General features: G+C 33.4%; 2 protein-coding genes across 13 annotated transcripts in view; both read left to right on the top strand.

The window, feature by feature from the left end:
* LOC143243206 (serine/threonine-protein kinase atr-like) overlaps window positions 1-11,902 on the top strand; it is a 31,543-nt gene extending 19,641 nt beyond the window's left edge. For 2 of the 9 annotated variants that reach the window (XM_076487019.1, XM_076487012.1), the window contains 2 exons: window positions 10,576-10,715; window positions 11,509-11,902. In XM_076487019.1, coding sequence (XP_076343134.1) covers window positions 10,576-10,665 — 90 coding nt within the window. In that variant the 3' untranslated portion in view covers window positions 10,666-10,715; window positions 11,509-11,902. Of the gene's footprint in view, window positions 1-10,575; window positions 10,716-11,508 lie in introns of those variants that run through there. The other 7 variants (XM_076487013.1, XM_076487011.1, XM_076487015.1 and 4 more) reach the window with 5 other exon arrangements.
* Window positions 1-12,765, top strand: part of LOC143243208 (uncharacterized) — a 118,174-nt gene that overhangs the window by 62,653 nt on the left and 42,756 nt on the right. The window lies entirely within an intron of this gene.

Genomic DNA, 12,765 nt, shown 5'->3' with positions numbered 1-12,765 from the left:
GTTTTAATGTCTAATTACATGGAGAATGGTACATATCATTGTGGATATCTTTGAAGTAATTGTTTTAATGTCTAATTACATGGAGAATGGTACATATCATTGTGGATATCTTTGAAGTAATTGTTTTAATGTCTAATTACATGGAGAATGGTACATATCATTGTGGATATCTTTGAAGTAATTGTTTTAATGTCTAATTACATGGAGAATGGTACATATCATTGTGGATATCTTTGAAGTAATTGTTTTAATGTCTAATTACATGGAGAATGGTACATATCATTGTGGATATCTTTGAAGTAATTGTTTTAATGTTAATTAATGTGGTACATAATTGTGGACATGGAGTAATTGGTCTAATTACATGGAGAATGGTACATTGTGGATATCTTTGAAGTAATTGTTTTAATGTCTAATTACATGGAGAATGGTACATATCATTGTGGATATCTTTGAAGTAATTGTTTTAATGTCTAATTACATGGAGAATGGTACATATCATTGTGGATTGTGGATATCTTTGAAGTAATTGTTTTAATGTCTAATTACATGGAGAATGGTACATATCATTGTGGATATCTTTGAAGTAATTGTTTTAATGTCTAATTACATGGAGAATGGTACATATCATTGTGGATATCTTTGAAGTAATTGTTTTAATGTCTAATTACATGGAGAATGGTACATATCATTGTGGATATCTTTGAAGTAATTGTTTTAATGTCTAATTACATGGAGAATGGTACATATCATTGTGGATATCTTTGAAGTAATTGTTTTAATGTCTAATTACATGGAGAATGGTACATATCATTGTGGATATCTTTGAAGTAATTGTTTTAATGTCTAATTACATGGAGAATGGTACATATCATTGTGGATATCTTTGAAGTAATTGTTTTAATGTCTAATTACATGGAGAATGGTACATATCATTGTGGATATCTTTGAAGTAATTGTTTTAATGTCTAATTACATGGAGAATGGTACATATCATTGTGGATATCTTTGAAGTAATTGTTTTAATGTCTAATTACATGGAGAATGGTACATATCATTGTGGATATCTTTGAAGTAATTGTTTTAATGTCTAATTACATGGAGAATGGTACTAATTATATCTTTGAAGTAATTGTTTTAATGTCTAATTACATGGAGAATGGTACATATCATTGTGGATATCTTTGAAGTAATTGTTTTAATGTCTAATTACATGGAGAATGGTACATATCATTGTGGATATCTTGAAGTAATTGTTTTAATGTCTAATTACATGGAGAATGGTACATATCATTGTGGATATCTTTGAAGTAATTGTTTTAATGTCTAATTACATGGAGAATGGTACATATCATTGTGGATATCTTTGAAGTAATTGTTTTAATGTCTAATTACATGGAGAATGGTACATATCATTGTGGATATCTTTGAAGTAATTGTTTTAATGTCTAATTACATGGAGAATGGTACATATCATTGTGGATATCTTTGAAGTAATTGTTTTAATGTCTAATTACATGGAGAATGGTACATATCATTGTGGATATCTTTGAAGTAATTGTTTTAATGTCTAATTACATGGAGAATGGTACATATCATTGTGGATATCTTTGAAGTAATTGTTTTAATGTCTAATTACATGGAGAATGGTACATATCATTGTGGATATCTTTGAAGTAATTGTTTTAATGTCTAATTACATGGAGAATGGTACATATCATTGTGGATATCTTTGAAGTAATTGTTAATGTCTAATTACATGGAGAATGGTACATATCATTGTGGATATCTTGAAGTAATTGTTTTAATGTCTAATTACATGGAGAATGGTACATATCATTGTGGATATCTTTGAAGTAATTGTTTTAATGTCTAATTACATGGAGAATGGTACATATCATTGTGGATATCTTTGAAGTAATTGTTTTAATGTCTAATTACATGGAGAATGGTACATATCATTGTGGATATCTTTGAAGTAATTGTTTTAATGTCTAATTACATGGAGAATGGTACATATCATTGTGGATATCTTTGAAGTAATTGTTTTAATGTCTAATTACATGGAGAATGGTACATATCATTGTGGATATCTTTGAAGTAATTGTTTTAATGTCTAATTACATGGAGAATGGTACATATCATTGTGGATATCTTTGAAGTAATTGTTTTAATGTCTAATTACATGGAGAATGGTACATATCATTGTGGATATCTTTGAAGTAATTGTTTTAATGTCTAATTACATGGAGAATGGTACATATCATTGTGGATATCTTTGAAGTAATTGTTTTAATGTCTAATTACATGGAGAATGGTACATATCATTGTGGATATCTTTGAAGTAATTGTTTTAATGTCTAATTACATGGAGAATGGTACATATCATTGTGGATATCTTTGAAGTAATTGTTTTAATGTCTAATTACATGGAGAATGGTACATATCATTGTGGATATCTTTGAAGTAATTGTTTTAATGTCTAATTACATGGAGAATGGTACATATCATTGTGGATATCTTTGAAGTAATTGTTTTAATGTCTAATTACATGGAGAATGGTACATATCATTGTGGATATCTTTGAAGTAATTGTTTTAATGTCTAATTACATGGAGAATGGTACATATCATTGTGGATATCTTTGAAGTAATTGTTTTAATGTCTAATTACATGGAGAATGGTACATATCATTGTGGATATCTTTGAAGTAATTGTTTTAATGTCTAATTACATGGAGAATGGTACATATCATTGTGGATATCTTTGAAGTAATTGTTTTAATGTCTAATTACATGGAGAATGGTACATATCATTGTGGATATCTTTGAAGTAATTGTTTTAATGTCTAATTACATGGAGAATGGTACATATCATTGTGGATATCTTTGAAGTAATTGTTTTAATGTCTAATTACATGGAGAATGGTACATATCATTGTGGATATTTTTGAAGTAATTGTTTTAATGTCTAATTACATGGAGAATGGTACATATCATTGTGGATATCTTTGAAGTAATTGTTTTAATGTCTAATTACATGGAGAATGGTACATATGTGGATATCTTTGAAGTAATTGTTTTAATGTCTAATTACATGGAGAATGGTACATATCATTGTGGATATCTTTGAAGTAATTGTTTTAATGTCTAATTACATGGAGAATGGTACATATCATTGTGGATATCTTTGAAGTAATTGTTTTAATGTCTAATTACATGGAGAATGGTACATATCATTGTGGATATCTTTGAAGTAATTGTTTTAATGTCTAATTACATGGAGAATGGTACATATCATTGTGGATATCTTTGAAGTAATTGTTTTAATGTCTAATTACATGGAGAATGGTACATATTGTGGATATCTTGAAGTAATTGTTTTAATGTCTAATTACATGGAGAATGGTACATATCATTGTGGATATCTTTGAAGTAATTGTTTTAATGTCTAATTACATGGAGAATGGTACATATCATTGTGGATATCTTTGAAGTAATTGTTTTAATGTCTAATTACATGGAGAATGGTACATATCATTGTGGATATCTTTGAAGTAATTGTTTTAATGTCTAATTACATGGAGAATGGTACATATCATTGTGGATATCTTTGAAGTAATTGTTTTAATGTCTAATTACATGGAGAATGGTACATATCATTGTGGATATCTTTGAAGTAATTGTTTTAATGTCTAATTACATGGAGAATGGTACATATCATTGTGGATATCTTTGAAGTAATTGTTTTAATGTCTAATTACATGGAGAATGGTACATATCATTGTGGATATCTTTGAAGTAATTGTTTTAATGTCTAATTACATGGAGAATGGTACATATCATTGTGGATATCTTTGAAGTAATTGTTTTAATGTCTAATTACATGGAGAATGGTACATATCATTGTGGATATCTTTGAAGTAATTGTTTTAATGTCTAATTACATGGAGAATGGTACATATCATTGTGGATATCTTTGAAGTAATTGTTTTAATGTCTAATTACATGGAGAATGGTACATATCATTGTGGATATCTTTGAAGTAATTGTTTTAATGTCTAATTACATGGAGAATGGTACATATCATTGTGGATATCTTTGAAGTAATTGTTTTAATGTCTAATTACATGGAGAATGGTACATATCATTGTGGATATCTTTGAAGTAATTGTTTTAATGTCTAATTACATGGAGAATGGTACATATCATTGTGGATATCTTTGAAGTAATTGTTTTAATGTCTAATTACATGGAGAATGGTACATATCATTGTGGATATCTTTGAAGTAATTGTTTTAATGTCTAATTACATGGAGAATGGTACATATCATTGTGGATATCTTTGAAGTAATTGTTTTAATGTCTAATTACATGGAGAATGGTACATATCATTGTGGATATCTTTGAAGTAATTGTTTTAATGTCTAATTACATGGAGAATGGTACATATCATTGTGGATATCTTTGAAGTAATTGTTTTAATGTCTAATTACATGGAGAATGGTACATATCATTGTGGATATCTTTGAAGTAATTGTTTTAATGTCTAATTACATGGAGAATGGTACATATCATTGTGGATATCTTTGAAGTAATTGTTTTAATGTTTAATTACATGTGGATAGTTAATGATGAATAATATTTACCATTGTGGATTTCTTCAGGTAGTTGTTCCCCTCATTCTGGATTCCTGTGATTGTTGAGGGGACCTCCCAGGGGAGGTTCTGTTCTTTTAGTTTACCTCTTTTGGGATCTAAAGATCCACCAACATGTGTGTTGTGCATGGTGACCCATGAAGAGGAGGAGAAGATCCTGATGGTTGAGGGGTCCAACCCTAACATACCACTGTGGCCTTGAATTCCTGTAGATGGGCAGCCTTGGGGTGGCTCCCCTTGGGTCAGTTGGCTGGTTCACTTGGCATAGGGTTAACCAAGTACCAGTGTTGGATGTTCTCAGCAGGTGTTGTGGACATTGTACCTGATGCTGGTGTTTGGGTATAGTGCTCATGAAACCCTGGTGTTGCTGCAGTGTTCTTGTTTGGCATTGTAATGCATCCACTCATAGGGCTTTATGGTGGGTGGGGACAGTGGACACCGAAAAATTCATTTTTTATTATGGACCATCCAAATAAAAAGTTAACCAAAATAGTGAAAAACAGTTTATGAGTAAACAATCACATCTTGAAGATTCTGAACAGCAATCTTTAACATTTGTAACTTCTGTACCTTATTTTATTATACTACATTTTCTTTCAGACAAACCTTTAGGGCAAATGTCTCCCTTTTTCATTCAGAAGGGACCAGAAGGTCTCACTGGCTCTCAAAGTTGGTCAGAAGGATTCGCTCTTGTGACATATTGGTAGAAATATCCACATCTCGAGCACAGTGAATTCCTCTTACATTCCAAGGCAATATACCTATTGAGGTTATGCCTCATTCAACTCTGAATTCGTAACAAGAAGTTATTGTTGATAGGGATTTGAAGAACATCCTGAGTCAGAGATTCCCACTGGTTTCTCCCACCACAAGGAGTTTCTTCAGTAAGGTGTATCTCCACTCCCAAAGATGGAATTTTGATGCCGATCAATGTCCTCATTTTAACATTTACATCACAGCATCCACCTGCTACCAACAAGGCAGGTTATTTTAACTGCAAGGTACGGCCATACATTCCAAACCCTCTCGGATAGTTCCAGTGTCAGCCATTTGATCACTTTCGGAGACGTCATGTCTTGGTTCCTTGACATGTGCTTGTTGCAGTGGCAAGGATTATGGTGTCTATGAGTATGAAACAGACCCTTGTTGCATCACTTGCAATGGCTCTCACCCATCTTACTTTTATTCTTGCCCTAAATGGTTGGAAGGAATAAAAGGTGGTACAGTGTTTAAAGACGATTCAAAACATTACTTGCCCTGAGGCTTGAAAATTGCTATCTACCACTTTATGTTGGACTTATGCTGATGCACTTCATTCCACTACTACAGTGGGAGTGCAGACAGATCTCTCTGTACCTCCAAAGAATCATTCTCAAAACAAACAGAAAGTCTTCTGACATCCATGGTTAAAAAAGTTAATGAATCAATGTCAACACCCATCTTTGTCTCTGACATTAATTTCAGCAAACCCCTATATCTGCTTCCTTTGGTTTTGGTTACACTTTCTTCTCCTTTCCCAAGGTGCAAAATGATCATTTGTTTGCACCCTAAGTCACTGGAATCCTCTTCTAACAACAAAGACTTGCCCAATCAACCCAGGGTAGGATCCATTGAGGTTGGTAAACCTCCCTCGAATAAAGACAATAAAGAAATAAAACATGGTCTGCACCCAATATGCCTACACATAAATAAAAGTAGCCACCTTGATACAATGGAACTGTTGAAGTTTACATTCTAATCTGGGTGACATCAAAACACTTATTTCTTCCTACCATCCTGTATGTCTTTCCTTGCAGGAAATCTTTCTGAAACTTGCTGATACAATCACCTTTCAGCAGTTTTCTTTGTACAGAAATGACAGGCTGTGTGATGGACAAGTGCATGGAGGGGTAGCACTGTTGGTTGATCAGCATGTGCTTACCCTGTCTTTGTTACTCAACACACCCTTGGAGGCTGTAGCCATTTGTGTTTCTTTGTGTCGTACCATCACTGTTTGTTCTCTCTACCTGTTGCTTAGAGAGACCTATGATCAATCAGACCTTGATGCTCTCATTAAACAGTTGCCATCTCCATTTTTAATGCTGGGGGGCTTTAATGGAAATCGTCCCCTCTGAGGAAGTGCTGATATTGATGGGAGGGTCACTCCATAGAGTGTATGCTCTCTGATCACAACTTTTCTCTCTTCAATAGTGGTTCTTATACTTATTTTCATGCATCTAGTCAGTTCTTTACTGCTTTTGATCTCTCCATTTACTCCCCTTCACTATTCTCCCACTTTTCGTGGAGGGTTGACAATAACCCATGCAGCAGTGATAATTTTTCTACAATTTTGAGAGAGACTGGCTGTGGTCAATGCCACCCAACCCATGTGCACCAATGGAAAAAGGATCAAGCAAACTTGCTCTCTTTTACTGTTCTTACAGAACTTGATCCTGCCATCATCTGTATGCCATCAATAGACGACTGTGTGACAGCAATAACTGACTGTATTGTACAGAAAGCTGCTCAAAGTATTCCTAAAGCCTTGACATGTTTTTCACAATATCATCATCTGTGGTGGAATCTTGCCTGCCACATGGCACAGAAGACTCAAAAATGGACGTGGGATACTTTTCAAAAGTATCCCACATTCTCGAATCGCATCGCTTTCCAACAGGCCCGTGCACATGCTTGGTGGGTAATATGTCAAAGCCAGAAGGACTCTTGGATTAAGTTCACAACCAACATATCTTTTATCACCAGTTGGGCAGAGTAATCACTTCTTTCCTTTGAGCTGATTGTCTCTGTGACTATAATCGTCCCCTTACACTGGCTCTTCATCAGTCTGTCAGTACATTCGGTTGGATCTGATGATGTGCACAATGAAATGCTGTGCTATCTCTCTCCTGCTTCTCTTGCTGTTTTTCTGATTGTTTTCAACCAGATCTGGCAGGAGAATGTTTTCCTGATGCCTGGCACTGAGCTATATTCCTATCTTTCTCTAAGCCTGGGAAGGATCCGAAGATTCCTTCAAACTACCATCCAATTGCTTTGATGAAATGTCTCTGTAAAACCTTAGAGAGGATGGTTAAAGCTCGTCTTGTTTGGTTCCTTGAAGAAAATAACCTCCTCTCGCCCACCTAGTGTGTGTCCTAACGACAGTGCTCCACCATGGACCACTTGATTCGACCTGAAACATTAATCAGAGAAGCTTTTCTCAAATGACAAAATCTTGTATCAATATTCTTTGATATTGAGAAGGCTTGTGACACAACATGGAGGTATGGCATTTCGCGAGACCTCCATATGTATGGGTTACTTGGCCATTTACCCATGTTTATTAAAATTTTTAATGGACAGGTGATTCCAAGTTCATGTGGGTTCAACACATTCCCGTTTTTATCTACAGGAACTTGGAGTTCTTCAGGGCTGTATTTTGAGTGACACATTTTTCAGTATAAAGATTAATGCCATCACTGAACTACTCCCTCTTACTGTTGCATACAGTCTCTATGTCAATGACTTTCACATTTCATGTCAATCATCAAACATGCAGTATATTGAGCGACAGCTACAAACTGCCCTCAATTGTTTTCTGAAGTGGATCACTGCAAACAGTTTTAATTCTCTCTCTCTAAAACTGTTTGTATGCACTTTTGCCACCAATGGGGTATTCACCCTGATCCTGAACTCAATATTGGTGAAGTTGTGCTAACTGTGGTCCCTGAAACAAAGTTCTTTGGGCTTATCTTTGACTGTAAGCTGAGCTTCATAACACACATCAAGCAGCTACAGGTCAAATGTACAAGAGCACTGAACATCCTCCATGTCCACTCTTTCACATCTTGGGAAGTGGATCAATGTTCTTTGCTAAAGATATATCAGGCTATTACTTGATCAAAACTAGAGTATGGATCACTGGTCTATGGCTCTGCCAGCACCTTGGCCTTCAAGATCATCATCAGGGACTTCAGCTCTGCACCAGGGCTTTCAGCACTTCCCTGTTCATAGCTTATACGTAGAATCTCATGAACCTTCTTTGCAACTGTCTTTACTGTATGCTTCAAAACTTCAGTCCTTACCATAACATTCCACCTGGGATTATGTTTTCCTTCCTCAGTGGGCCATGCTTTTGCAAAATAGACAATCAGCCATTGCTCCTTTTGGCCTTTGTATCCAAGTACAGTTGGATGAATTGGGTCTATCCTTGGATAACATTTGCTGTATCCACTGGTCAGCTCATCCTATCATGGCTTATTACAGTCCCAAGATGTAACCTTTCTTTAAGTCATCTGAGAAAAGCAGACACTCCTGATTGGAAATACTGTATGTTATTTGCAGAACATCTTTCAAACCACCCTTCCATTCCTATTTATACAGATGGTTCAAAATCAGGTGACTCTGTGGGCTCAGCCATGGTTTGGTGGTTGTGCACAAAATCCTCTCTACAGTTTCTGTGTTCACTGCTGAACTGTATGTCATTTCTCTTGTCCTGTATCACACAGAAGCTAAGCAGTACTCAAATTGTACTATTTATACTGACTCGCTTAGTTCTCAACTGATCCTTGAATTGTTTTATCTTAGTTCTTACTGATATTCAAAATCGACTGGCCCATTTCTCTTTAACATCTACTTCTGTTCAGTGTTTCTAGATACTGGGCCACATTGGTATTTGCAGGAACGAGCTTGGTGACACTGCAGATAAATCTGTCTGCTCTGGCTCTATCACTGCTGTTTCTGTTCCATACGTGGACTATGGTCCTGTATTCAAGGCTCAGCTTCATGCCAGTTAGCAGTCGACTTGGGTGAGCAACGTGAAAACAAGCTTTTCTAAATAAAACGTGCTATTGGACTTTGGCTATCTTGCTTTCTTAAGGACCAGAAATGGAAAGAGGAAATTGTCCTAACTAGACTACACATTGGTCACAGTTTTTTAATTCATCGTTTTCTTTTATCTGGGACTGATGCACCAATGTATTGTCTGTTACATTAAGCCACATTTTACTGTTTCGGTGTCATTACGACTTAATTATGGCACCATTTTAAACATGTTTTGTCCCAAGGTTTATTTGTTAGATATTGTTATTGGCGATGGTGACATTGTCCACCTTTGAAATGTTTTTAGTTGTTTAAAGTCTATTAATCTTTTTTAATGCTATTTAAGTTTGTTTTTGTTGTTTTTTACTTTATATATTAGACATTTTTTTGATGTGATTCACTTTTAAGAATCAAAGTACATCTAGTTCGATCTAAAATTAGAAAATGGCCATAACATCCAATAACTTGAAACCAGGAATGGAAAGGCCAACTTCAGGTGACTAATGCTACTTTTTAACTACCTGTTGGTCATTCTGGCAAGTTATGATAATTATAATTATGCTATAAAAAGTCCTTCACAACTTGTATTACTGTAGTTTTCTTCTTACTGCTGTAGACTAGATGTAAAAGTTGGATTTAATGCTATTTGTGTTTTTAATTCAAAAATGTAACTTTGTTTTGTTTTATTTTAATTTCCTTTAATGAATTTTAATAATTTTACTTTACTTTTAACTTTTAACCAGATGTTTGGTGCACATAGCCTGGTTGCTAGAACACCAAATCAACCAGCCATCCATGTAATTGTTTCCATGTCTAGTTGCATGGAAATGTTACATTATATTTGGGGGTATCATCATATCATCAGATATTATTCTTTTATCTTAGTAACAGTGAATTAGAAGTATGTTTTTTTATTATGCTGCTTTCAGCTGTGTTTTCTTTTTTCATGCTAAAAAATGTTTAAATGGTTTAGAAAGATATTTAACATGATTCTCTATCTCAGTTGTGTTTTTCTTTTGTTTACTTTTTTTATATATATATACTAGTTTTTCTGTATTCGTCAGACACTGAAATGTAGTTTGTTAAGATTTTAGGGAGTATGTGTTTGTTTTTTCTTCCAGACTACACATGTTGACAGATATGGAGAAAGCAGTCTAAGTTTTTACAGGTCTCTGCCCTTCATTTCAAGGAAGCTACTCCTCAGTCAGTAGATTGAACTCCACTCTTAGAAGAGTGGAGAGGAAGAAGAAAATTGGTTCAAGTATGTGTTTCAGGTTTTACTTTTATTGCAAATAGAATATATAAAAACTGCAGTCTCAAAAGCTAGGAATGATTTTTTTATCTAATGATATTGATAATTTAACTTATAGTTTGTATACATTACTGATTATTTCTTTAAAGCTTTAAAGATACCAAATGAGATGTGAAGAGAAAAATAGAAAGCACTTATCATTCTTGTTTTTAAAAAAAAGTGTCTCATTATATATCGGGAGCAACTACTCTAATGATAAGAACTTCAACATTTATATCTTTGATATTGTACATTTTTTAGGTACGAGAACACATTTCTGAGTTTAAAAACATAAATTGTTTAAAGCAGATTATACAATATAAATAATAAAGAATCATTTAATGATCATATACACAAACGTTTTAAAATAATTAGTATACTAATAATCAAAGTCTACATTAAAACAAAGATTAAAATTTTATTAATCTAACCTTGAACAGGCACTTATAGTTCTGTTTGTCTCTCTAGAAATAATTAAAAGTAATATAGAAATGAAATTTACTGAAATACCATGACCCAAACTTAAAGATATACCATTTTAATTATAACAACTGTTTCATTGGTTTTCATATAATATTTGTCTATTTTTACTTAATTCTTTATTTTAAAGGCTAAAATTTAGATGAATTATATTTTATGATTATAAATGTTTGTTAATTGTATTTAACTTCCCTTTAAACAGTACTTAGTAGAGGAGATCTTGAATTAGAAATAATATTTTGTATTCATGAGTGTTTTTTTTTTTTACTTCTTTGTTTTACAGTCCTCACTTCATTATCAGGAACCTCTTCTTAATCTGTACCGGGTTCTCCTTACAATAGCCAAGAACCACATTCCTGAGCAGACCAAAAAGATTGATTACGAAATCGTAACTTGCTGGTTACAAAGTGCAAAACTTGCCAGAAAGTAGGTTTTATTACACTGCAAATAAATTCTTGTAATCACCTCATCTGTACTGTTCCTTTAACTTTTCAGTCAATTATTAATCTGATCTATTCTTTCATTAATATCATATAGTAACATACATTTCTCTGAAATGTGTATGGAGTATTTCAGAGGCATCAGACCTGGAGGTGTTGTAACATCCCCACTTTTACATATTTTACATGCATAGCAACTGTAAATTATTATATCAATTTTCTGGTGAGGACATGCCCTAAATCTTTACAGACTTAGCTGACTTTGACAGCAGGGGGAAAACACTTTTAGCAGCTTCTTATACTTTAAATTCCTCATTGTACATTTTGCGTGTCTAGTCAAGCACTCCACCTATTTCTCTCCTTCCTGCACCACTAATACTGAAGATATCACATTGAAAAGTTCCTAAACCTGTCAGTGCATGCATGTAGAAGTTATTACTCATTTCTAATTCTTTGTAAGACATTATTGAGCTTTTATGTACATTCTCACAGAGAGAATATTATATAATGTGTTTATGGGGTATCATTTTCTTCTAACACTTTGTTCACATTAACAGAATCATTAATGTTTATTAAAATATTTTAATTTATAATCACAGTAAAGTTATATATTAGTCTCACAATTTATACAAGTAGCACACCTTGGTTGTAAGCTTCCAATGAAAATTTAAACTAAATGCAGTTTAAAAAAAAACAAATTCGTAATCCAGTTTACTGAGTTAAGTTGGGGGAGTATTTCTCATCAAAATCTGACTTTTTGATTCTGTTGTTAGTGTCACATAGTAAAATGTTAAAGAAATAATTTATGATCCATGATGGTGAGAAAAACCTGCTACATAGAGTTTTTCTCTGCCCATACCAGCCGTTTTTACATATATATTTTAATTATGCATTGTCACTTTAGCCTAAAATTATGTCAAGTTAAAAGACATGTATTATTTGTAACCCAGTTATAAGTTTGAAAGAAAACTTCATATTTAAAATGATTCTATCTTCATAGGTAAGGTCCATAAGTTTTATACAGGAATGATCAAACAAAGAGGACATTACAAACCAAATCATACTGTTTCAAAAATAATTTTGTTTACCATCTGGCATTG

This window comes from Tachypleus tridentatus, unplaced genomic scaffold (assembly GCF_004210375.1).
Source record: "Tachypleus tridentatus isolate NWPU-2018 unplaced genomic scaffold, ASM421037v1 Hic_cluster_2, whole genome shotgun sequence".
Taxonomy (NCBI): domain Eukaryota; kingdom Metazoa; phylum Arthropoda; class Merostomata; order Xiphosura; family Limulidae; genus Tachypleus; species Tachypleus tridentatus.
Note: the sequence above shows the minus strand (reverse complement) of the source record. Positions and strands in the feature narration are given on the sequence as shown.